This window comes from Papio anubis, chromosome 7 (assembly GCF_008728515.1).
Source record: "Papio anubis isolate 15944 chromosome 7, Panubis1.0, whole genome shotgun sequence".
Lineage (NCBI taxonomy): Eukaryota > Metazoa > Chordata > Mammalia > Primates > Cercopithecidae > Papio > Papio anubis.
The window spans coordinates 26,764,651-26,792,303 of NC_044982.1; the positions used below are offsets into that span (position 1 = coordinate 26,764,651).

Consider the following 27,653-nt stretch of genomic DNA (forward strand, 5'->3'; position numbering starts at 1 on the left):
ATTTTGTCTACTTTCTTTAATATTATTAATAATGATACAAGCAATTGGATGTTCAATTTAATTATAGTAATTCATAGCTATAGGTACTTTTTTCACATAAAGAACTTATTGCTAAAATTATATATATTTTAAAATAAATGATATCCTACAGAGCATAAATTGGGGCCTTCATTTAAAGCAAACTAGCTAAAATATATTTATCTAAGTAACATTTCCTTTAAAAAACCTATTTGGGGACTTCATATTGTTTCTTTTTGTCTGTAAGTTTACTTAAGAGCAGCTTTTCTGAAATCCTCTGTCATAATTTGAACAAAGTCAGGCCTTTACCAATGAGGATAATCTTTTAATTATATGTCCTCAAAACCGTGTTTATTGCCTAATGGTTGTCAGGAGTTTATGATATGATAGTTTTTCTTCTATTTATCTCTATTTCCTCTGTTTATATTTCTACAATATTTCCAATATTTTCTAAATTGAAGAACTAATATTAAATTGCTATCATGTTTCAAAAACACACAAAAAAAGAAAGTTGCCTTCTTTAGAAGCAATAAGTTACAGTTTAAGACTGTGTTTCATGTTGTTAAAAGCTACAATGGGGCCCACCAATGACACTTTGGATTGGGGGGAAAAAAATAACCCCAACACTGTATTATCAAAGAGTGGGTGTATTATCAAATTTGTGGGTGAAATGTTTAGGTATCAGTCTTTTCTTTCACAGATACTTTTCACAATGCATCATCTTGGGTTGAGAAAATGAAAAATTTCTTCTTTGCATTTCTATGAGGAAGTTAAGCAAATAGTATATAAACCACATGTTTCACAAATAATAAATGGAAACAACTGCTTTATCTCAAGATAAATGACTAGAAAGTAGCTAATCATGCAAACTAACCTATCTCGGACTTTCTGAAAATGTAGGATATGTTAATTTCTTAATATTCTATATAATTCATGAAGACCCCATGATTCTGTTTAAATGAAGAGCCCTTAAATGTGTACATCTACACATCTTATTATTAATAATAAAATAATTTTTTCATATACCAGTCAAATGCTTGTTTTGCTGCCAGTAATGATTTTTTTTCACCTCATGGAATCCATTCAATGCCTTAGGAGAGGAAAGTTGCCAAACAGAAGCAAATAATAATAATAATGATAATAATTGTAATAATTAATGTAATTTAAAATCTTACTGGTTTCAGCAAAACAAAAGAGCTTATGACTTACAAAAGCCGAAGGATTATTTTTTTTCTCCTATGGACCCTGCATGCTCATAATTAAATGAGTTGTGACCCTTGGCTTATGAAACACACTTTCATTGGCTCCTACAAAGCCCTCATGTTTTTTGTTTCATTTTTAATAATGTAGAGAGCATCCACAAACTCAGCATACCATCCAAGAACAAGAGTTTTACCAATAACTTGCATCTACTTACTTGCTCTTCTTCTATCTCACCCTTCTGCCTACCCTGCAAGGATAACTCCCAAATTTTGTTTATCCTTACCTTGTAAATTTCATTCTTGAGCACATGAGCATGAATTGTTCTCGGGTAAATAGAAGAATTGCTGGAACATAGAAACCTTATTAGATATCAAACCATAATAGATAATGCTAAATTGCTTCAAGAGTGATTGTATCAATTTATCCTTCAATGAGTACTGTATTAGAACCCCTGTTGATCACTGTTCTGGTTTTCCTTGGCTTTCTTTTACCAATTAAATGAGATCAAATTATATCTCATGTGTTCTTGATTAGCTTCTCTAAAGCATTAGTAATATGGCCGAACCCATTTATTAACCATGTGTTTACTTTCCTGTACATTGCTATTTCTGAATTTCCTCCATTTTTCTATTGGCATGTTTGTTTTTTCTATTGATTAGTAAGATATCTATCTAGCCAGCTATCTCTCTATCTCTGTATTAACCTACCTATATAGATATGTTTTATGTATATGAACATATATATATCTATACAATTCTTTGTGTTTATATATTGCAAACCTGTTCTCCCAGTATATTGCTGGTCGTTTTACTTTCTTTCAGATGTGTTTTGACTTCATAAAAACTAAAACACAAATTTTATGCCATAAAGAATAGATTTCGCAAAACGTGAAAATATCAGCAATTGAAGAGCCAGTTTTCCTTGCCACGTAGTAGGCCAGAGAAAAGGGATTCACTGAGATAGTTTTTAAAAACTGGCCATATATTATCTCATTGGAATATTGTGTTATTTGTTTCTAAGACAGAGTCCTACTCTTGCCTCTGTACTAGGTGAGTCTGATTAAAGAGGAGCGTAAAACTCAGGCAGGTTTGGGAGGGGGATCTTAGAATACAGGACACCTGTACCTAACAACCCAGGGAGAGTCTGAGGAGTTGGAAAACAAAGAGCTCTCCTACAGCAGGGAACAGTAGAGCAGAGACAACTGCATGAGAATTTGGGTTTTCCTGAAGGGAGCATGCAGATCTTGTGTGTAAAGAAAGATGCAAAAGTAGCTGGAGGCCCAACATGAAGAAACTTTTGAGTTGACATAAGGAAGACAAAGTAGCAGTCTTCATGGAAAAACAACCAAGGCCTGTCAAGAAAAGAAAAAGAAATCCTAAAGACCACACAGGTGAGTAAAATAACTAAGGGTCAGCTGGACCCAATCTTATGCCTTAGCACTGTACGTGGGTTGAGTTGACTAAGGAAACACTGAATTAGTTGCAACTCTCTGAATTAATTACACTTTACTTTTATTACAGATGGAGTGGATTAAGGTAATGTGAAATAATGTAATAGAATGTTCCTAAATTTAACCAGTATCAGGATCACCTGGAGGGCTTGATGCATCACAGGCTGCTGGCCCCACCGCCAGAGTTTCTGATTCACTAGTTCTGGGCTGGGACTCACGAATTTGCATTTCTTACAAGGTGATGCTGATGTCGCTACTCCCGCAACCATATTTTAAGATTTGCTGGCATAATAGATAAACACGAACATCTCAAATGCTTAGCACAATAGAAACATCATCCTTATAACACCTGCTTAGTGTGGTTGTGTGCATGTGTGCATGCAGTGATGGGGTAGCACTGCTCTTTTCCACGTGGTTTCCAAGGTCACCTTGGACATCAATATCCCACTGACTGATAGTCAAAGAGAGTGTCGGGGGGAACCACATGGGAGATTTTTATGGTCCTGGTCTAGAAGATGCATATGTTATCTTTCATTCCCCTAGTCAGAACTCAGACACATGCCATAACTAATAGCAAGACAGATTGGCAAACTTTGTCTACTCACATGTCTAGGAGGAATGGGAAATGGATTTGGTAAACAGCTAACCTATCTTTATCATAATACTCATAATTAAAAATATGTTGAGTTAAGGTAAAATGGAGATAGATGCTTTCATGTCTGAATTTTAGAGCCTGGGATTTTGCACCATGAGCACCTAGCTCACAGGAATATTTATGCTCTGGTTCCTGCCTACGTTTGTATTCTTATCACTCTCTGTTTCCTTCGTTTGCACCCTCTGCTCCAGCCTAACCGACCTCATGTCTGTTCGTTGCAGGATTCATGCTATCTGAGGCTTCCTCTCTACATCTATTACACTCTACCTGAAAGAGTAGAGTATAATTTCCACTGCCTACTTTCTCATCTCTCCCCCTTACTGTGCCATTTGGTTAATTCTTCATCCTTTAGGTCTCACTTTGAAAGTTACTTCCTCAGCCTTCCTCTGACTATGATAGAAACCCTAGACTAAATTAATTACAATTGACAACTGCTGGGTGGATGCACCAATTTTACCCTGTTAAGTTTGTTTAGTTTTTTGAACTTTTTAATTTGTGCAACTTTCCTATTGGACTGTAAGCTTCAGGTCAAGGCCTGAGTCTATCTCCCTCACTATTTTATCAGTTCCTCTTGGAGTATCTGGAATCATGTTTAAGAAGTGATTGTGAAGGAAGAGGGGAAAGAACCAAGAAAGAAAGTGTATGGCAGATTCACCTGACAGTAATAAATTAAGTATACCTTGAGAAGCACGCTGTATGATGGACACACCTGACAGCAGTAACTTAAGCATGCCCTTATGGCAGACACACCTGACTTAGCTTAAGAAATGAGGGTTGCAATGTGGAGATTGCTAGCAGGAGGCTGCTAAGGGATACTGCCATGTAAATGACATGCTTTTTCGGAAGCAGTTGCTGTTCTCCTGTCCAGCCTACTGCCGTCGCACCTCCCTGTAAGTAAATTCTCCCAATTGAACTCTGTTTCATTCTCTGGCTCTGGGACCCTTCTTCAACCTCTTGAATCTGACGCCGTCCATATTTAAGTTAACAGGGGTCCAGCAAGACAAGCAGGAAGGGAAGGAGGAAAAAGAGAAAGAAGGCAGTATTTTTTGCCTGATTTCAGAATGTATCAATAATGGTATTGTTGTATTTGTTACATACTGATTGCCCAGGTTAATTTGGCAGATTATTTTAGTTGTTGGACCTAAACCCCTTTCTCTGTCAATATTCTACATATGCTCCTTCTCTATGCTGCGTCCTTGGCCAAAGGATAGGCCTCCGAGAGAGGAAAACCCCTCCTGGGTCAATTGTCTATAAGTCACTGGGCTCTTTTGGCATTCTTAACTATGATTTCATTTATTCATGTTGGGAAATGTGTTTGCAACATCCTGATGAAAATTACTGTCAAGAGCATGCATAAACATAGATTTTGATAGACGACTATGAGACAGAGAGAATGATAAAGCCTCCTAAGAGTTCTCTAGAGTCTTGTTGAAATGAGGGCATGAAGACCTGGCAGACATGTATCTAGGTTTTGTAAAATGAAGTTTTGAGGATAAAATATAGTTTAATCAAGAAACTTAGTGAATCAGAAGTTAGGTGGTCTGTAACAAATAAGAGCTTAGTCCAGACTGTGACTGATAAGGCAGTGGGTATGCCAGTGAAAAATAACAAAAAGGAGAAAGGAGAAGTTGAGAGTATTGCTATTTTCTCTTACTTGGGTGTAACAAAGAGTCTTGTATTGTATGCTGGTATTACTGAGGCTAATAGAAGAGAGGCAGAAAATAAGAGAAAAATGATGTCGAAAACATAGTCCTTTTACATAGTTACCAAACTACAAATTATTCGTATTCTAGCTTAGGGATTGCCACCTGGATCAGCACACAGCTTCTCCAATAGGTTACTCACTTCTGTTTTACATGGAATGGTGCAAATCCTGTTTTCCACTATTCTAGAGGACACACTCACCAGTGATAGTCTTGTGCATTTGGAAGTTTTATGGCTTCTCCTTGAGGCTCTGTCCCTTTTCTCTTCTTTCCTGACTTGGCTATTTCACTGCTTTGCATAGCCTTCCCCAGAGATTCCAGTGGGATCATCAAAGGAGAGGAGACATAAGCCAGACAGTTTTGTAATGATTTGTAGCTCTTATAAAACCATTTCTCTAAGGAAGGAGATTTTAATGAATTGTTCCCATAACGGGTTGGGATTATCTGTGATTTTTAATTATTGCAACTTCTCAGATCATTTTTGCCATAGAGTTGAGACCTGTCTACGTGGTTTGGATTATTGAGATCAAGTTGCTGATGTGCTAAGTAATTAAAAGCATAATTGATCCTTGAATCCCTAATTGCATATGTACCAATCTTCTTTTATTAGATATCTTCTTGCTTATAATGCATAGTGCCAATTTTTAAATAGAAATCTTTTTACTTTTACTTTAGACATCAGTGACACTCTCAAAGTGATAGTATCCTTGGGTCAAAACTTGTCTATATTAATCAGACTGAAGCCAGAAGTGGAATGCATATGTTTTGACTAGTTTTTAGTATAACTGATTGCGTTTAAAGAAAAAAGAACCTTTATTTTTAAATGGCAATTATCTTTGCATTTATGTGTCACCACTTTGTAAGAGATTCTGCAGTGATAGAATATTCTTTCATTCTTTCATTGTTATTCATGAGATACCATCACCAAGTCATAAAATCATAAAATGAATTGCCTTAAATTAGGATTAGGGTGTAGTGAACAAGTGAAAAAAATCACTCATTACCTCCTGAATGCAGAGAGGCTCCAGTGTGTAAAGCTTTAGTTTCTGACAACCCATTTATTTTATTTCTTTAAGGAAATTGAATTGGAGAGGGCAAATGGGAGGTAAAAGGAAAAAAGTTCAGCAAGGCAAAAACATGTGCACTCACAGGCTATTTCAGAGGAGTAGGGCTGAAAACAGGACAAAAAAGAAATCACAAATGTACCCTTAGTCCTCAGGAAGATTTAGGGATCTGGAACCACTAACTTTCAATCCCAAAAGTAGGTCGAATTGAACTAAAATAAATAGAAAGCACTGGAATTCCTATTGGGGCATTTTGTAAATGCTACCTTAAAATAGGCTATACTTCCATGATGTGAGACAATGGATGTTATCCGGTGCTTGGCATCCTGTCTCTTCAAAGGTATGGCATCTGAAGCACACGTTGAAAGATGGGCAGATCTTGTGACTCTCCACTCTCAGGAAATTCAAGCTTCTTGTTGATACCTCTTATATTTTATTCCTCCTCCTTTGACATTATCTGCATGGTAGCCAGTTTTAGCTCCTGAAAGAGGGAATCTAAATCAGGTGTAAAAATAGGTAAATGTAAAAAAAATGCTGGGAAAACGACATCCCACTTTTGTGAAGTAATATTGTGAGTAGTAGAAAAACGAAACCAAATAGGGTTATTTATTTTATTCTTTATTTTTATAGCATATTTATAAAAAATACATTTTAATTTTAAATACTTCCTTAAAAAAATAAAACACGTCCAGTTCCTGGAAATGCCTAACAGTTAGATGGAAACTTCTCTGTATAAAGACAGATATCCTTACTGTTTTGTACTTACTTTCAAAGTGTCTTTCAATGTATTCATTTTTGTTTTGATTTTTTCCCCCAATATTCTACATAATTATTTGACCATTTCTCTGAAAGACTCTCGTCATAATCGGTCATTCTGCCTTGTCAAACCACTGATAGAGAACTGACTTTGTTCTGAAAACAGTTATTTCCCAGAACTTGTATCTTTATTGGAGTAGCCATAATTGAATATTTCAGTCAGATAGGAAACATTACAGGTGATGATAGTAGCTCTCCCACCACCTTTTCTAGTAGTGTAGCCCATTGTAGATATAAATGCGTAAACCCCAAATTAGTACATTTCCACCCAGCTGGTACAAGATGGTGAGTGATCAGTATGAGGAGGTTCCTTGAGCTTTGATACATATTGCTATCAAAGTTGATTACCAACTAATATCTAACTCCAGTTGAGAATGTATTTTGTGGAATTGTGACTACATCTGTCTCACACTTTAATGATTCTTTATAGGTTTTTCTGCTGGTGTATTCTGGTCTTAGAGTGGAGTGTTAGCTGCTGTGGTAAATAAAATACAGCATAAGGAACAGTGTAGAAGAAGTTTCTATCACTGGGCTGCATTCTCTATGGAAGATCTTGTCATTTAAAGAAAGATTAGTCCCTTTCTCATGGTACTTATTTCATTGCATTCTCTCCTGAAAAGTGGTTATATGGCCATGGGAAGACAGGGTGCTGCCTTTTTTTCTTCCTCTTTTCTGGAAGACAAGTTTAGGAAAAACTCAAGGTGAATGATAACGCCTCATGCCATATGATGGCAAACATGCCTGGAATTATGCAGTCTTACACACAAAAAAAGGGAAAATTATACACTGTAACCCACAGTGTCAATCACTTTAACAATCTACAAAGCAAATTACAAGATGCGTGCACTGTTTTCTACCCAGGTTAAGGAATCACGACAATCTGCTCTCACTTCCACATAGCAATTACTGCACTTACTGATCACGTCTCTGGAATGGTCATGCACGAGATGGCACTGTATTCCCCACTCTACTCAATAGTAAAAATAAGCAGAGAGGTGGCACTTTTTGGCAATCAGTTTCCTTTGGGAAAGGGAATGTGAGGTAGGAAAAAGTGATCTGCTTCTCCTTCTGGATACATTTGTGCATTTTATCATTAAAGATGGCTTGGAGTCAGTTCTGATAAATTCGCCCCAAAATGTTTGGCAAATGGTTGTAAGTGACATGCTGATAAACACACATCGACTAAACAAACACTTCAATACCCAGTAAGGCCTTTGATCATTAAAATAACCTTATAACGAAGATTGTACATATGTTGAATATTTTCTTTTCTATCTAATGTTCCATTTATTCACTCGCTGTCATTTACCACCAACAGTTTGCATATCTCATGGGGGATGTCATGTGTAAAATGTGGCCAAGTGATACATTTTGCCCAGTTTCTATCTTTTGCTATTAAAGTTTTACTCCTCTCCCCTTGCTTATACTGTAGAATATGTAGAAATAACCAGCATATTATTTGTAAGTGAATTTATTCAACATATATATTTTAAACATTGTACCTACTATGCACCAAATGCCAAGTTAAGAACTGTAGGAATGGCAATAATAAATAAAACCTGGTCCTTATCCTTAATGAGATTTCAGACTGCCAAGCAAACTGACTACTTCTCTTTTATATTTTGGGGGGATAGAAGGCATATGGAGAATCTACTCACATTGTAAAATCGTGGGACACTCTGATTTTTATTTTCAAATAATTGCCATCAAGAAAATTCATATCTCCTAAAAACTTAATGTTTCCAGAATAGTAGGTTGTCTGCCCATTTACTCCACTTTCTAATCTTTCACGTGGTCCTTAGTTTTTGCTCTCTGACTTCTGCTTCTATTACTACATGGGAGATCTTCTTATGTGGGCAACAGTGACCTTCAAGCTGCCACACCCAAGTCAAAGAAACAGAGGTGAGAGCGTGGATGGCATGTGCATTAATTCATTCCACAAACATACAGTGGGTACCTACCATAAACCTATTGCGGTACTGGGCTTACTAGGGGAATTAAATATTTCCCTATGGTGAGTGTTATCTCTTAAGGCCTTGAGCCTCTTGAGGACAAAAAATTTGTCTTTGTTCTATTCCTGGAAGTGAAACTTTCCAGGTTGGTTTTTTTTTGTTTGTTTTGTTTTTTTGAGACAAAGTCTTGCTCTGTCACCCAGGATGGAGAGAGTACAGTGGCACGATCTTGGCTCACTGCAACCTCTGCCTCCCGGGTTCAAGGAATTCTCCTGCCTCGGCCTCCTGAGTAGCTGAGATTACAGGTGCCTGCCACCACGCCTGACTAGTTTTTTGTATTTTTAGTAGAGATGTGGTTTTGCCAAGTTGGTCAGGCTGGTCTCAAACTTCTGACCTCAGGTGATCCACCCACCTCGGCCTCCCAAAGTGCTGGGATTACAGGTGTGAGCCACTGTGCCCAGCCTACTTTTCAGTTCTTACTTGAACTGCTGTGCTTCAAACAAGCAGTTCTTCCTTTCCTGATGCTTTGATGATAATGCTTTAAAGTAGTTTGTACCTTCTGTGGCCACTTTGTTCCAGTGTCAAAATGCCCCATTGTGAAGAGGATAGGGTTTTCTTGATTGTAGTGCTGTCAAGTGGCTAGATCATGGTTATGTTCCATGGGGAAGAAGCATTGGGTTTGATTTCTATTTGGTGAGGCACATAGGTCTAGGAGTCCAGGGCATGACCTAAGTTTGAGTTTGGATATAACTCTGATTCAATGACTAAAGAAAGGCAAAGTAGAAACACCAATTCTAGAGGCAGGAATCATGTTGGCTGGTGGAACCAAACGTTCAAGGGCTGAGGGAGAGAGAGCATTGAGGTTTTTAGAAGGAGGCACTTAAAAATTTCTCCAAAGATAAGTTGTTCAATTTTACCCATCAACGTTTACAGGGGATACAAATCAACAAACCCTTCCTCTGGCATGGTAGATGCCCCCTCTCCTTTAATGATAGTACTTTCTTTTGCGCAAAAATGTCTGAATTCCCACATATTTCATTCATTCATTGCCCTCTGTTCTTTTTACTGGAAATATGTGCATGTGTATATATGTGTGTGTATGTACATGTGTATGTACGTGTGTGTGTACAGTCGGCCCTCCTTATCCATGGGTTCTGCATTCAGGGATTTAACCAACTGTATATTGAAAATATTTGGGATGGCTGGGCGTGGTGGCTCACGCCTGTAATCCCAGCACTTTGGGAGGCCGAGGCGGGTGGAGATCGAGACCATCCTGGCTAACACGGTGAAACCCCATCTCTACTAAAGAATACAAAAAATTAGCAGGGCGTAGTGGCGAGCACCTATAGTCCCAGCTACTTGGGAGGCTGAGACAGGAGAATGGCATGAACCCAGGAGGCGGAGGTTGCAGTGAGCCAAGATCGTGCCACTGCACTCCAGCCTGGGTGACAGAGCAAGACTCAGTCTCAAAAAAAAAAAAAAAAGTATTTGGGAACAAAAAAGGATGGTTGCATCTGTACTGAACTTGTAGAGACTGTTTTTCATTGTCATTATTTCCTAATTGATACAAACAACTATTAACATAGCCTATATGTATTATAAGTAGTCTAGAGATGATGTAAAGTATGCAGGGGTATGTTCATAGGCGATATGAAAATACTACATGATTTTATATAAGGAACTTGAGCATCTGAACTTTGGTATCTCTGGGGTAACACTGGAACAAATTCCCTATGGACACTGAGTAGGGAGGATGACTATAGACATAGTCAGCCCTCAGTGTGTATATATGTATCTGTATACATGCATGTGCATGTGCATATGCACACACATATGTATACACACACATAGCCTTTGAACAATTTTATCTGTACTCCTTAATTAACATTAAATATTTCTAGTTTTTAAAACATCTCTTTCATGAACATGTTTATGATTGTGTACTCATATTTTCAATAGATATCTGTTACTATGGTTCCATATCTATTCACTTAACAAATATAAAGTATTGGCAAAACAACAAATAAGATAGACATAACTCCTGGCCTCATGAAGCTGACAGCCTAGGAGAGAGACCATATTCTCTACTGAAAGATCTGTAGTTCCTTGAGCATGGCTAGTACTATGGCTAGTGCATAATAAGCACTCAACAAATATTTGTGGTTGGGAGCTGTGGCTTATGTCTGTAATCCCAGCACTTTGGGAGGCCGAGGCCAGTGGACCACCTGAGGTCAGGAGTTGGGACCAGCCTGGCCAACATGGTGAAATCCCATCTCTACTGAAAAAAAAAAAATGAAAAAAATTAGCCAGACATGGTGGTGTGTGCCTGTAATCCCAGCTACTCAGGAGGCTGTGGCAGGACGATCGCTTGAACCTGGGAGGTAGAGGTTGCAGTGAGTTGAGATCACACCACTGCACTCCAGCCTGGGTGACAGAGCAAGACCCTGTCTCAAAAATGACAACAAAAATTGTAGGATGAATGAATAAATATAAGTGTATATACCAGTGTTCTTATCTCTGTGTCTTTGAATGTGTGATTTCCTTTGCCAAGAATACTCTACCCATACTTCTAATAAATTATACTGGTAGCATTTCTCTTCTTGGTGCCATTGTCTCTTTTTGGCCATTTCTAAACAATCCAGGCAATCTGGCTTTTCCTTTTTCTGTGTTCCCAATGCAAATTATATATCTCATTCACACTTCATTTGTAGAACTTGTGTTGTACTTCTGTTTGTACATAACATAGTCTCACATGAGACAGATACCTAACTGCCTGAGAGCAAGAACCTTGTTTCTTTCAGGTCTCTTTCCAGCACCCAGCCACGGGCTGGTTCACAGTAATCTGTCAGCAAATTGTGAATTAGTAAATGAAAAAAAAATGAATTGAAATAAATTACCTCCCTACAATTGAGTTTGCATGCAAAGCTTGCCGTATTTTGGCCCCAAATTCCTCTTATGTATCTCCCATTTATCCATGTGTCAACTAGAATCGAGCCACCTTGTTATTCTTGAAATGTTTTTCATTTTCCCATTTTATGCCTTCCACATATTGATGCCTATGACTGAATGCCTCTTCTACCTCTTCTACAGGTGCTAACCACCCAGACTTCAGACACCTTCCAATGCTAACTTCCCGCCTACCTTTACCACTCTTACAACATTCTTAACTCAACAAACATCCCCTCACTCTTAGCATATTTCCCATCTCCTTATCTAAAATTATTTATCTTCCTTGAAGCAATGTCATACTTTTCATATATGCTGCTGAAAATCATGTCTTCTATTTTAGATTAGGTGCTTATCACACCTGCCTTACTAGATTTCAAGCATCCTGAAAGGAGGAACCATGCCCTTGCACAGAGTCTTGCAAAAAGGAAGCGTGCAGTCTGTCTTGCAGTGTATGCATATGGTTACAAAAAGGTGGGAGGAGGAAATATTTGATTAAACTCTGAATATAATCCTTATTCTGTTGACAAGATTGTAAGGTTCATAGAGTAGCTAACCAAGCAGCAGCCACCAAAGCATGTCATCATGGCACTTGAAACACCAGGGAGAGAATATTCTGGGGAAAAAAAAATAACAGGTCACACACAGAAGACAAAGAACCAAAATGGCATTGGTCTGTTCAACAGCACATTAGAAGCTGGAAAACCATAGAGGAATACAATAAATAGGGGAAATAATTTTATCTCAAGAGTTCTATACTCGAAGAAAAGTATCAAATTTAAATGGTAATATTTCCAGGTATGCAAAATCTTGAAATACATATGATACATGCATTTTCGGGAAGCTACTAGAGAATGTGGTTTACTAAACTAAGGGAATAATGTAAAGGAGCAATGTGAAACCAGAAAACAAGAAATCTGTCACAGGAGAAGATGTAAAAACCAAGTCGATGATGAAGGGTAATAGCTGTGAAAGTGGTTGAAAGAGCAACCAGTTCAGGTTGGAGCAAGAAAATAGAGAACTCTGGGAGGAATGCCTCAAAGATTAACACAAGGAGATGAATACATCATTAGTAAGACTTGGCAATGCAAAAGCTTATCTTGAATCATTTTTCAAAGCCATTAATGGGAGTGAGACAATTTAGCCAAAGGAATCCAAGTAGGTGACAGTGACGGGGGTCAGGGGGAGGGAGGTGGGTGGGGGTGACAAGAATGAAGTGATTATCAATTCCAGAAAAAGCTAAGCATTTTATAAAAATTTAGGTAGAAAAGCAAAAGGAATTCTAACAATACTTTATTCAACAGGACAGTATTTATGTAGTCATAATCATAAAAGGACCTAATAGTATTTAAATATAATGTATAATATAACTACATTGGAAGAATGAGGAAGAGAAAGGGAGGTGTCAGACAAAATCCTAACGTTTAACATTAGGAAGTCAGTAACATCTGACATCAGTGAGTCAAAAGATAGGTCCATATTTTCTTTGGAGAAACGTGGAGGTAATTACCAGATAAAATAATGGTAGAATGTGGTTTCCTGTGGCAAGCAGGAAACGGGAGGAGCGAAGGAAAACTGGAGCAGGGGCTGCTGTTATTTACTATAAAGCTTTTATTTGTCCTATTAAACTATGTGCATATATTGCTTTGTTAAATTATGAAAATGTATTGGACCCAGTAAACCTATGGATAGGGACATAAAAGTTTGACACTACGTATCAGGTAGTTCATCACAGCATTCATCTGTCATTAATGGGCAAACAACAAAGAATCCTATAGTAACATGATAGGCAATCCACATTTTACATTAAAGGGTCTAGGAAGGGTCCTGCTTGATGTTAGGTCTTGGTGGTGTGTAAACAATGCAGGCTTTAGAGTTTACACTCCTTAGTCTATATCTTGCTAGCTGTGTAATCTCAGACAGATTACTTTTCTGAGTTTTCTCAAAGATAAAATGAAGATAATATCCATATCATAGGACTCTTCAGGAGTAATATTCAAATTGCTCTAATTGTTGGCACTGTTAATATTGCTGTCAATACTGGTTCTGCTACCATGGCCTATATTTGGAATTTGACTTACATGTCTTAATTTCTCAGGTATCAAGGAAGGATCAAGTTTGGATATCACAACATACTGGAAGTGTGAACTTGGACAAGTCACTTAAACTCTCTAAGCCTGATTTTTCTCAATTGTGACAGGAGATAAGAGTTTAGCAGAGAGTTTAGCAGAGATCCTAATAGTGAGGCTCAATTCACTGCATTCCTCTGTTATCACTTGCCTCTGGCAAATCAGCTTCCTTCTCTGGCATATCAGCAGTATCCAAATAATTCATCATAGATACAAAGAGCTTTCAGGTTGGAAGACATCTGAGCCATTGGGCAGGAAAAGACATCAAATCATGCTTTTTAAATTAGTGGAGTTGACTACTCTTTTGCCCTAAAGTATATAATTGCTCTTTGTGACTTTACAGGCTGCTGTGCTTCTCAAAATGTGGTCCATGGACCAGCAGCACAGAATAGCCTTTGCAGGTTAGAAATGCAAATGTTCAGATCTCATTCCAGATGAACTGTAGTAGTAGGGCCAGTGATCTGTGTTCTAAAGAGCCCTCCAGGTGATTCTCACACGTGCTTGAGGTTGACAACAGGCTGGTCTCAAATTTTCAAAGCACAGTACTGGGGAAAAAAAAGGAAAATTATAAAGATGTGTTTGCCCATCTCAGGAGTATCAGGTCACCTATATTCAATTGTTCCTTCCACTAAAGTTGATCAGTGACCTCCTCTGTGCCAGACACTGTAAGAGTTACTGAGGTTTCAAGATGAACTTCTTAGGTCATAGCGAACATTTGCCTGACCAACCAGAATTTTCATAAAATCATTCTGCATAGTCTAATGGACTCAATGATTGGCTTTCTTATAAATATGGATGCATTATCAAGTGCTCCAGGATTACTTCTTGGGCTCTAGTTTTCTCGTTTAAGCGATCATATTTTCTGATGTCTCGTGTCTATTTTCTTGCAAGCTGCTATACTGTGTGTAAACTCATCTGCCTTCTTGAATGTTTTACGTAGAATTTACATAGAATTTGGCCATGAAGTACATAATTTTCCTCTTTATCCAAGTAAAGCATCTACTGGAAAAAAATTATCTTCTATGTGACTTTATATTATAGATGATGATAGCCAGGGTGTTTTTGATCTTTTAATATAAATTGTTCCAGTGTGTACCCATCTCTCCAGTCATTAGACACTCTCCCTGAAAATACTTCTTAGATCTAAATTGCTAACCAGGGATTCCGTGTTCCTAAGACTTTAATGAGCTGCATGTATGCCATTGCCACTTTCTTACAGCCATAAAGTCAGCTTCCAAGGATTCAGTTTTTAATAAAGAATAAAAACCTAAGTAGATTCAACCTAAAGCGGGAAAATAAAATAATAGAATATGGGTTATGGAGGAGGGAAGAAAGGAGGCAGGAGAGAGAGGCAAAGAAATAAGCATTATCAGCATTTTAATGGGAATGAATAAACAGTCTGCACTATAATAAATCTCCTAGGCATTTGATCCCAATAAACCATCTTAATCCTCAGGGCTCTTCTGTCAGCATGAGATAACTACTCTGAAACCAAAATGTATTTAGCATAAAACTCACATTGCAATGTTTACTGTGTATCTGCTTTTAAAAAATAAATTGAAAATTTAAACTTCTTTGAGGCTGTGTAAGGGGGGGAACAGCCTCCAAAGGCACCTTCTGCGTGTCATCCAGCACCTGCCTGCCAAAGTCAATGCTGGGATGCCCACTGGTGGGGGAGCTGGAGTGCTTGTTAGCTGAGGTCTTTTAATCTGCTGTTTCATCTGAGCATTATTTGACTGGCTTAGGCTTTGAAAACTTCCTCCTTTTTGTGTGCATGTAGATGGCTTTTTGATATGGGCATGATGGCAGTCCCACTTCAACTGATTTATGTCATAGAAATATCAGTCACATGTCCATCTATGGTTGACCTGTAAAATCTTTGAATTAAAAAAAGTACTGTTTTCAGTGTTAATCATGACCAAGGAGTCTTCTAATTATTTTTTATCCTTTTTTTCTTTTGTCAAAGCCCATTAACTTATCTATACCTAATGTTCCCAGTAACACACACTTGCCAGTTACTATTTCATAACCTCAATCTGTCTAGTTATAAAAGCTATTGTCTGCCGGGCATGGTGGCTCACGCCTGTAATCCCAACACTTTGGGAGGCCAAGGTGGGCAAAGCATGAGGTCAGGAGTTCAAGACTAGCCTGGCCAACATAGTGGAACCCCATCTCTACTAAAAATACACAAAATTAGCCAGGCATAGTGGCAGATGCGTGTAATCCCAGGTACTTGGGAGACTGAGGCAGGAGAATGGCTTGAACCCGGGAGGCAGAGGTTGCGGTGAATAGAGATTGTGCCACTCCAGCCTGGGCGACAGAGCGAGACTCCATCTTAAAGAAAAAAAAAAAAAAAAACAACTGCTATTGCCCTGGTGTACATATATGTACCTAATTGCAGCTTGTCATTTGCCAGATGAAGAAGTCAAGCCTGTCTACCTAAGCACATATGGGACTTATGTTCTCACAATATATTTTAGGGAAGTGGTGTTTATAATATTAATGTTTAAATATGTTTTGCATTTTTTAAAAGGAAAAGATACACAAGTTCTAGTACAAAAGACAAGCACAATACCTAAAGCAATTTACAATGTATTACCATATAAGAACAAGCAATTCATTTTTTTTCCTTTTGCACCAAAGAGGTGGGGGCGGGGGGGGGAGAGAGAGAGAGAGAGTGTGTGTGTGTGTGTGTGTCTGTGTGTGTGTGTGTGTGTGTGAATTCAGAGCTTATCTGTTAGCATCAGACACTACTGCCATGAAGAGAGAGACTTCGTTATTTTAGATGCTTTAATTCTGAACCTGTCTTCTGAGCAATTACAAACTGCTTAGAAGCAGCTCTCGTGCCTCTCCTCTCTTTTCCCCTAGCCTACGTTTTCTTCTTGCTTGCTTTGATTTTTAAGAAAGAACTATCCTAGACTTCCCACATCAAATTTGACATCAAACCAGATCTGGTTACTCATACCCATACGTGCATATAAGCACATTTCCCTGCGTGGTATATGAACATTGAAAACTATACTGTAATGCCAAGGAAGTTTCAGCTTTTCAGTTTTAAGGATCTCTATTTTTATCTACTTTCTGACCCCCACCCATCAGCCTGTCTACTGTACTCTTCTGCAAATTTAAACAACCTGCCTTAAGAATGTATATGTGCTCTGCTAAATTTCCAAAATAAATAAAATGTCAAACCACCAAGTGCACAGTAGGAACAGAAAAATCATTAACTTGTTGAAACTAACTATTCTATGTTCCATTCGGCTCCATGAAATCAAGAAGCAAAAGTTTGTAGAGGTTCTGTCCATTCATCCTAATGCTTCCCTTGACTTTATGGTAGAAAAGAATGTACTATCAAATAGTTTATATATAACTCTGTGTCTCTGACTCTCTCTCATGATAATTTTTATGATGAAGATTCTAGGTCAAAAATGGCAAGTGAGTGAGAACAAAGAAGAAAATCATTGTCAATAGACAATGGAGCAGTAAAAAATCTTAACTTGAAAATGTGCTTAAGGCTTATCTCTTCTGTGTAGACTCATGTAAATTCAGTATAGTTACAACTATTGAAAAATACATGAATATAACCCTCTTAAAATATGCTAGTAGATCTCTGATCATATTTTTATAGGTAAAGGTATTTTTAGCTTCCACAGGTACAAATTAGTAGTCTTCCCTTTTACTCACTCTCTTGAAAGAGTACAGATTCTCTTCCACAATGGCACATTTTACAAAAGATATAGCAGCAATATATAATCTATAGACCACTTTTTATTCATTTTAAAAGGTGATTGAGCACAGCTGAATTGAAATACATACAATCTGAAAAATCTTTTCAGTTTTTCGGGCAATCTCATTAAATGAAGAGTCTACTTAGCAGCTAATCTCTTTTATGTTGTCATTGAATAAAGAACTAGAATCATGCCATTAATTGTCCATCAGAAAGAATGTTAGGCTTAGGTACACTGAAACACTAAATAAGACTGAAGTCGAGAGGCTCAACAGTAACTCCAAATGTTTTTTGTTTTATAACATTGTGTAATATTAAAAGATATTCTTTCATAGGGAGGTGGGCACAGATAAAACAAGAATCACAAAATATTAATAGATCTTGAAACTAAGTGATAAATGGGGGTTTGTTATGCTATTCTCTTTGGGGTATATTTGTAAAACATTCAAAATAAAAAGTTAGAAACAAAATAATGCATATCAATAAAGGGGTGCAAGGTTGCCCAAGGTATTTGACTGACCAAGGGCCACAAGAAAGCTGAAGGATGGAAACTCAGAAAAGGAGTGACAATCTTGGGATGCAAGGCTTCCCGGGGCCTAACTGAAGCTGGTAGCTGGAAACAAATAACTAGTGCTGATAAAGGAAAATCTTTGCTAATGAGCCAGCAACCAAATTTTATATTTTCTTGGCAAATGAAAGAATTAGAGAAATACTAAGAGTGATTACCAAACTTTCATATTTTTATTCACTTTTTGGTCCTGGTTAGTCATGCATGTAGCAGCTAATTTTGGTCCTGCCTGAATCAAGTAACAAAGCCAATTGTAATAATGACCAGCATTTATTGAAGGTTTATTATGTGTCACACATATGCTAAGCATCTCACGTGAATTATTTTGTCTAATATTTCTCAAGAAACCTGCAAGATAAGTCTAACAAAATTATAGGTATGAAAACTGACCTTAGCTAAGTAGTTTATCTTATGTTACAGTACCAGATGAGCCATGGCATTTTGACTCTAGAACCCATATAATCATTTTTTAAAAAATTCAGACTTTTTGAAATTCACTCTACTCATTTAATACGTCTCCAAGATCTGAGCATGCATTGCCTTTAGCTGTTGTTGTCTTATCCCTCACTCTTATACAACCTTAACACTGCTCTCCTATCCTGGGCCCTACTCACGTGATCCTACTCTGCTCTGTGGCTTGGTCTCTCATGGAATTATTTGCTCTTCTACTTGGGCCATGTAACCACTTCGAAAAGGTTAGAGTTGCTTCCCAATTCTAATTCCCTTGATATTTTGGAACTTTAACCTTACCAATTCCCACTATATACATTTGCTAGAAACAGAACCATATCCCCTCCAACATTCATATGTTGAAGTCCTAACCCCAAACATGACTGTATTGGAAGGTAGTGTCTTTAGGAGGTAATCAGGGTCAAACAAAGTCATAATGGCATGGCTTTAACCAATAGCATTGGTGGTCTTGTAAGAAGAGCAACAAAAAGAAATCTCTCAGGGCATGAACAGAAGAAAGGCCCTGTGAGTACATAGTGAGAAGGTAGCTTATCTACAAGCCAGGAAGAGAGCCCTTCCCAGAAACAGCCCTAATAAACTTTGATCTGCAACTTGGTTTCCGAAACTGTGAGAAATACATTTCAGTTGTCTACCCAGCCTGTGGTATTTTGTCATGGTAATCCCAGTGGACTAACACAACATCCTGTCATTTCCTGCCTTAGCTTCCACTTCAAATGCTTCTGGAAAAAGTAGAAAATGACTTGCTTCTCTAGAAACAGCATTTTGAAGGAGCTCTAAATTTGGAACCACAAGACGGGATTTTAAGTCATGACATTGTCTCATATTAGCTGTGTGACCTTGGAGAAGTCATTTAAGTTCTTTGGGTCTGTTTTCTTTGTAATAAACACAATTAGAAAAATATCTGCCATCCCTATTTCAACAATAAAAGAAAAAATATAGCGAAGATATAAAGTTGTATTATCAATGACAGCTAACCCCTTACTGATACTTAGAGATACTGTATCTGATACGGATACTTACCTTTCATTAGCAGCCTTCCTACCAGTGTTGTCAGTGGACCTCTGCCATTAATTACTCATGATCCCACTTGGGTATCTGACCTTGTCCTTTAATATATTCCAGAACATTGAAGCCCTCTGACTACAGCTTTTGTAACTTCTGTAGCAATATGTCAGTTTCTGATCCCATTCTCTCCGAGAAGATTGACTTATGCCTCCTTTTTTTTTCCCCCAGAATAACATCTCTATCAGGAAACTCAGTTGCTCCATCATCTTTCAACTTCACTAAGAGTAGATCAGTTATTACCTTTCATTTCAAATGTGCTTGAGTCCTTTGTACTCAGTGGCAAACAAGCCCTTGACCTTGAACTTCTCAAGCTATTCTCCCATTTCTCTCTTCCCGTTAATTGATGTGATTTCAAAAACCTTTCTACTCATATCTTCCTCCAGTGTACTTTGTGCAGTCTGTCATCAATCCAAATTATGGTTTTTGATCCTGCTTGCTCCCACATTAAGACTTTGCTTAGAATGACATACAGCCCTTATTTCTGCCTATCAGTTTTCCAAGGTTTACCAAACATGTCACCCCTTCTATGAAGTCTTCCCTTACATAATTTCTTCTAAGCTCCCAAATAACTTAGTCTGTACTTTTTGATAGCTTATTTGCATTCACTGTAGTATCATTATTTGTGCATCTTTACTAGATTATAAGCTCCCAAGGCTCTCAACTTAATATCCCATAATCATTTAGTAAATGTTCAACAGACATTATCAAACTGATCTTAAACTATATAATCAAGGTATTAGTTCAATTGGGATGAACATAGGGCTTGGATATTTTTGGAGAAAGATCAAACTTCAATTTGAATATGGGCAAAGAGAGACTGGGCCTGTTTATACAAGAGACAAAAAGGATTAAAATCCTTCTAGCCATTTTCTGCCCTCGTTGAAACAAAGTAACAATAGCCAATAGTAGACGAGCTTGCATGTAAGTGTTCAATAAATGTTTCTTGAATTATAGAAAAAGTGAATGCTTAAAGTAATCCTAGAATTATATATTAAATAGTGAGATTTAGAAAGATTCCGGGAGGTGTGACTCACACCTGTAATCCCAGCATTTTGGTAGGCCAAGGTGGGTGGATCACTTGAAGTCAGGAGTTCGAGACCAGCCTTGCCAACATGGCGAAACCCTTACTAAAAAAATAAAAAATAAATTAAAAAATTAGCTGGGGTGGTGGCCCATGCCTGTAGTCACAGCTACTCAGGAGGCTGAGGCAGGAGAATTGCTTGAGCTTGTGAGGCAGAGGTTGCAGTGAACCAAGATCATGCCACTGCACTGCAGGCTGCAAAACTCCATCTCAAAAAATGATGGGAGAAAAATCTAATACAGAACTTTGAAGACAGGAACAACAACAATAAAAACTTTGCATAATTTGATGTCACTGAACCTGACTTTCCCCACCCCCCAATTCCTAAGATAGTCGATAATATAACCATTCCACTAAAGTTATCTTGAAGGCACAGGCTTAACTAAATATATATTTTTAAAATTCTAACTCTTTGAAAACTGGTAACCAACATATGGATAAAGGACAGCTATTCAGTTAAATCTATATTTCTAGATCACAGTGAAGAACATAGGGTAGATGGATTATCCAACTGGCCAAGTAAGTGTGTGCTTAGAGAACCAGAAATATGAGACATTTCTGCTACAATGAATGTATGACACAACTTGTAATCAGAAATTCTAGTAAGAAGCTGTTAAAATTGAAGCACTCATTTAAATTTTGGTTTTGGATTCTGTTTTTTAATTTTAAATTTTAATATGGTGGGAGGCTTGGAAAGACGACATCTAAGACTTTCTAGTGATTATGGCACTATGTGAACATAGTTTTAAATACTGCTTTAAGCTTGATCTATAGAAAATACGTAAAAGGTACCAAATGCTTTTAAAAAACACAGTATCCAATAATCTTTTCCAGAATACAATGTTTCCATCATCTTTTCAGAAAAAATGCACTCCCTCCTGGTTATTCTATCACAGCAATCTGAACAATAATGCCTCAAGTAACAGATGATAATTATCTCATAAATATGCCATTTTGATAACTGAATGTAATAATTAGTAACTGCTTAGAATATTTTCTATCACATGAAAGTGGTCTAGCTCTTATTGGGCTTTTAATAAGATATGACTTAGCTTCAGTGTGAGATTTTCTCAAATGTTAAGAAAATAAAAGTGCATCAGCACACAAGGTTTTGGGAAGAACATTTTATTGCTAAGCATATCCTTGAACGAAAATGCAAATATGAACTAAAAGAAAAAAGAAAAAGCAGTAATGTCACAACATCGTAAAATAAATTCCTTTAGGTTCTGCTAATAAAACAGGAATATGATAGAAGCTCACATAGAGAATGCACATGTTCCCATAAAATTGTCCAAATAGAAACTTACACTAAAAGGAATATAACAAATGTATTATTACTCAAATTGAAAAAATGAAAGAAAGCAGGAAATCAGTTCACAAGACCTCAAGACTCCAAGAACAGCAATCTTTTACAGACATCGAGATATAATCAACTTCGTATAGGCTGGGCCATTTAGGTTATCTAAAATCGTGCTTTGATATCTCTTTATAATCCTGTCTTTTTAAAATGATAACAAAAAAATTAAACTCTTAACACATTGAAATATTAGATAATGAGGAACACCTCTTTCCATACACATTAGTAAAGGCTACCATTTAGATTGCGCTTTTTGCCCCATGTCATTAAGATATTTTTTCAAAGTCAAATATTCATGCAACTTACAAAGACCAGCAAGAGTAGATTTCTAAATCTAAACAGCTGATTGATTTTCATCTGTACAAAAGAAATTGTATATCTCTGACCCTCCAGAGGACACACGTCATTTTTGTGTGAATATTTGTCTTGCTTTGTCTCTTGCTTTTTGGATAGCTATGGCCATACAACCAGTTTATTGTTTTTCTGTACATTGTTTCCTCTTTACAAAAAGAAAAAGACAACCAGAATATAAACCAAACAGAAATAAACAGGAAAAAAAAAAAAACAGTTCTTAAAGCAGTATGTACATAGGTGGCTAAGGAATTATACCAGCAAAGATGTAGTAAAATATGTAAACAAAATCTGAAGTTTTTTTTTTAAATTCTCTTTGACACAGTTAACTGTGACAAAACTAAAATTCACACTTTCTTCACATTTTAAGGTTTGCTTTTTTGTTGTTTTGTTATTTTCTTTTAAAACAACATTCTCATTCCACTTCAAGACTTTAACAGATTTCCTGTGTCAGTCATCCCATCAAACATACCATGATAAATATATCTGTATATATATTTATTTATATATATATTATACTATTAAATTCCTTTTTTGTGTGTGTCACAGCAGCTTTATTCATTTATTTATTTGTTTTTTAAAAAAGATGGGTGAAGGGAGAAGTGAGCAAATGGAAGGACAGAATTATCCATAAATGTCAGGCTACAAAATTAAACCACTATGAAAACCATTGTCATGTTCGGGGAGGGGAAAGAACTATGTGTTTTGTACTCTGGCATGACATGTTTGGCTTGTGTGACCTTTTGTGGTTCCATCTCGAGTTGAACTCCCCTACTGTCTGGTTTGATAATTTAACAGACTTTAATATTGTCTTTTTTATTTGCATGCATTTCAATCAGTCACAGATCCAGCCCACCTCCCCTTCCTCTTCCCAGGAAAGGCTATTTTAGTTTGTGGGGCTTTCTTCTTTAACACAATTTGGCTGGGTGAATGGACAGGAACAATATTGTTAAGTAAAGCCAATAGCTCTGATAACACCAGCCCTAAACCCATCTGTTCGGGGTTTGGGTGGTGAATTCTGAAATTAGATCCTGGGGGACCAGCTTTTCGAATCAATATTATCATCCGTCACATGAATTTTGCTATGTGTTCAGCAAAGCATCTTATAGGAAACAAACAACAGATTCTAGAGACACCATAACCTGATATGTAGAGTGAACACCATGGTAGCTTTTGAGTTCATATGGCAATAGTCTCTCTCGCTTTTGTTTTGAGTTTTTTCCTCTTCCGATGTCCAGTCATTATCAAAAAAATAAACAAAAACCCAAAAGCCATTTTTCCCCTCAGACCTTAAAGTTACACGCACACTGGTCAGAACCAGATAAGGGTTGTGGGTTTTTTTTGTTTGTTTGTTTTTGTTTTTTGGTGTTTTTTTTGTTTTTGTTTTTTGTTTTTTTTTTTTACTTTTTTCTTTTTTTGTTGTTGTAGTTTTGTTTTTTACATAATTAAACCGAAAAAACATGGTTACAGTCAAGCTTCACAAACATCATTACAGACTCACTTGGAGTTATGGAACAAGTAAGCCATGAAGTCTTCTACCTTTTAGTAAAAGGTCCTCCGGAGAAGGAAGCTTCCAGGCCTGCGGAAGTGGTGGAGCCACCGTCCGGCTCCAGAGTGCTAAGTATGTGCTTTATGATACAGCAGGGCACAAAACCTTCTGCCTCCCAGCGACCGCTGGGACCTTGCCGCAGCCATGGCTGAGCTTCAGAGAGAGATGCATCGCTGTGTGTGTGTGTGTTCTTTAAAAAACGGTTTTCCCCACCAGAGTCGTGGTTATATACCCCATTTCATAGTTCCAGCAGTTCTGACATCTGTGAGATCTCACCGTCCAAAGATTCATAGGCGTGGATAGAAATAACTGTGAAACTCGCGTGTGAGCAGTGTTCGCATGTTTACACGTAGTACTCCCTGTCCTTGTTTTTCTGTTTCTTGTGGCCGCTCTTCGAGCTCTGCTGCTTCTCCTTCATGAGCGTGCCGTTGCTCTGGGCGGAGTTGCTGATGTAGTTCCGCGTCTCGTCCACTTGATAGGACCCCTCGTCCCTGTTCCTGTACTTGTACATGGCGTACAGGAGGATCAAGATGCAGAGGGCGGCAGCAGCCACAATGCCGACGACCATCCCTGTTGTGCTGCTCGACTCCCGGATCACCTCTGAGGCCCCCGGGACCCGTCTGATTCCCGGCTCCGTGGGGTTTGCTGTGGGCACATTACGGAACATGGGGGAAGTAATTAGTGGGCTCTTCAGTTTGGTGCTGTCTAGCTCATAGGCAGTGGGCAACGGAAGCAAGACTATATCAGGCTGGGGTTTGAGATCACGGTTATTCATTTTGCCAGCTGGCAATTTGGGCACCATCCCAGACGAGGAGGAAGCTGTGAAGCGGATCAGCTCAGGGGATAAAGATGTGGTAGTAGTCCTACTAGTTTCGGAGACTTTGTTAGGTCTAAAGTCCTTGGATTCCCACTTGGGCGCATGTGCTTTGTAGCCACCTTCGAAGATTGAAGTGGAAAGACTCTTATCTGTTACCAAGGAGAAGGTGGTGTAAAAATCTTCATCATCAGTAGGGGGCAGGTTAGAGTCAAAGGTTTCCCCTGAGCCATACCCAGATATCACCAAGCCATCATCATCACAACCATCGCTGCCTTGGTCCGACAAGCAAGGTAACCCCGCCTCAGAGGTCATGGACAGGGAATCTTTGGTGGTCTCAATAATGGTGAGGAGGGGGCGAAAGGTAGGGGGGAGTGTAATGGAAGGTGCACGAGTAGCAATAGGAGGGGTAGCTAAAGGGTCTTCTACAAGAAGAGGGATAACTAATTCACCTCCTGGGATGGAAAAGAAAAAGAAAAACAGAATTAGTATATTTGTAAACACAACTGTAGTTACTCTCAACCAGTGTAGTTCACAGATTATGCCTCAGCAATTATAATAAAATGATCTGGATCTTGTCTGAATGGAGTCTAATCATTCTAGGCAGATTTGGAGCCTTCTATATGCCTCTTGCCACCCAAACCTGAAATCCCTAGATCAGGGGCTTAGATTTTTAAAGATACTCTCAAGTAATTATTTAGATAGAATTCAACTATATCTGTTCTTTCCAGGATCTGCTTAAGGGCTGATGACATTCAGTGACATTGTTATAAATATTGGCTGCTATCAAAATTGGCGTATGTGGGTACCTGTACACATTGTGTGCTTAAGTTATGAATTTATTAACATGTATTTAAGATTTCTTTATTTCCTTCTTGGGATTCTACTTATTTGTTCCCAGGAGGATGAGAATGACCTATTCACCATCTTACTTGAGACCAAGATCAAGAAACACAAAATATTGTGTCCTTTGTGTTTTCTTAAGTTACTTACTTTTATTTCACACTTACTAATCACAGTCCTTTACTGTAAGCTGAGTGATAGGTATTTATAATAATTCAAAAATGTTCATCTAACAAATCCATTTTGACTATTCTTTTCCAGAAATTCCCCTGATTATTAAATGACAACTTGCCTTGCATTAGTCTAATATTTGTATGCATTGCTTTCATGTTATATGCAATATATTGTGAGCTGGAAGCTAGATTTTCAAAATACCCAGCCTAGATATCCATGACTTGAAACTTTTAGACTCACAAATGTTGACTTAGCAAAGTGAGTTTTTTTTAAATTGGTGATTCCTAACTACTGTGGCAAAAATATATCGGTTTACCCATAGACCCTCGTTATTGCACTTAGAATCATGTAGACTAAGTTGGGAAAGAAAGCTCAGAATAGTTCATTAAATCACAGGGCCTTGCAGATCATGGGTGCCACAAATATTCCGCAGTAGTGGTTGTTTACCTGGCTGTAAGGCCAAGATTGCTATGTATCTATGGCAGCAAGATAATTGATCTCTCTTCAGTGTCTTTATGATGTTATTTTCCAAGCAGAGGAAGAATCTTAAGAAGTCACAGTTCGTGTCTCTTAATTGAATTTATTCCAGAAGAATGTATTCCCACTATCACTTAAAAAAATCCACTCGCAGGAATGGTACGAATGTTTCCCTACCCCAGTTAGTTAGAAGGTTGAGATACTAATGTGACGTTATTGTTGAAGGCCTCTTTCTGAGTGGACCCACTGAGCTGCCAACTGGTACTGCGTATTGTGTCTCTTACACTTGGTAATAACTTTGCTGTGACGGTATAGTCAGTGTTTGAGTAGCTTTTAACAGATAGGACTGTAGCTGAGGTACCCACCTCATCAGTAACAAAGCCAGACAAGGAGGTGATTCAGTACCAGAGTTCTAGGGGCACTCCAAGTGAATAAGCCTTGGAGTTTACACAGTCTTCCAGGGTTTTTCCTATGAAGATTGATTCACGAATTAAAACTCTCCCTTTGAATGCATGGGAAATGTTTCAAGATGCAAGCTTTCCACACCTTGCATCTTGAAACATTTCCCATGCATCCAAACTGTCCAGGTTTCAGGTGTGCTACGAGAAGGACTTCCTGAGGAGAAAGCTAATGCCTACCTTCAAGCACTAAGAAACTGCTGGTGCCCATGTCAGAAGCCTTTATTCTCTCCCTGTTTAGCTATTAACAATTGTGTTCTGCAGAAAGAAACTGAGTTTGGGAGGGAGCTGATAAAGTATATAATGTGTATCATTTAGAAGGGCAGGGACAACAGAATGTTGTAGTGCCATCTCTGGCCTATGTGGTAATTTTACTATGAAATTAAAACAACACCTTTTTGAGATTCTCAAGATGATCTTATAGTATGTGCTCTTAACCTGAGCCTCTATTCTGGTGCTTAGAGTTTGAAACTATTGAGCAAAATGATCTTTGCAGATTTGCCAAAGATTCACACTTGCTGTACTAGACCAGCAGACACCTATTTTTTTTAACATTGTGAACATATATAATTCATATGCCTTGCAACTTATTTAATGCATAATTTACACACTTTTGCTAGTTTTTAAAAATGGGATTTGGAGTGCAGTTCCCTAAAGGTAAGCCAGTCCTAAAACTAACTCTGAGCAAACTTTTTTATTATTCTTCTGCTAGGGGGCCCCAAGTGGTAGATTTAAGGTGATATATGAAAGAGGGCAATGTCTGAGTAATAGGAGAGCAGTGA

The 27,653-nt window shown here is 37.8% G+C and overlaps 1 protein-coding gene and 1 long non-coding RNA gene across 45 annotated transcripts in view; one reads left to right on the top strand and one right to left on the bottom strand.

Moving 5' to 3' along the window:
* LOC103886384 overlaps window positions 1-27,653 on the top strand; it is a 78,195-nt gene that overhangs the window by 29,365 nt on the left and 21,177 nt on the right. The window contains exon 5 of one of the 4 annotated variants that reach the window (XR_004185379.1): window positions 13,906-14,005. The exons of 2 other annotated variants lie outside the window; for them this stretch is intronic. This is a non-coding gene — a long non-coding RNA (uncharacterized LOC103886384). Of the gene's footprint in view, window positions 1-2,450; window positions 3,126-13,905; window positions 14,006-27,653 lie in introns of those variants that run through there. One more of the 4 variants, XR_002523652.2, reaches the window with a different exon arrangement.
* Window positions 21,958-27,653, bottom strand: part of NRXN3 (neurexin 3) — a 1,717,425-nt gene continuing 1,711,729 nt past the window's right edge. For 18 of the 41 annotated variants that reach the window (XM_031669058.1, XM_031669057.1, XM_031669061.1 and 15 more), the window contains one exon: window positions 21,958-25,374. In XM_031669058.1, coding sequence (XP_031524918.1) covers window positions 24,449-25,374 — 926 coding nt within the window. In that variant the 3' untranslated portion in view covers window positions 21,958-24,448. The remainder of the gene's footprint in view (window positions 25,375-27,653) is intronic. The other 23 variants (XM_031669085.1, XM_031669087.1, XM_031669084.1 and 20 more) reach the window with 5 other exon arrangements.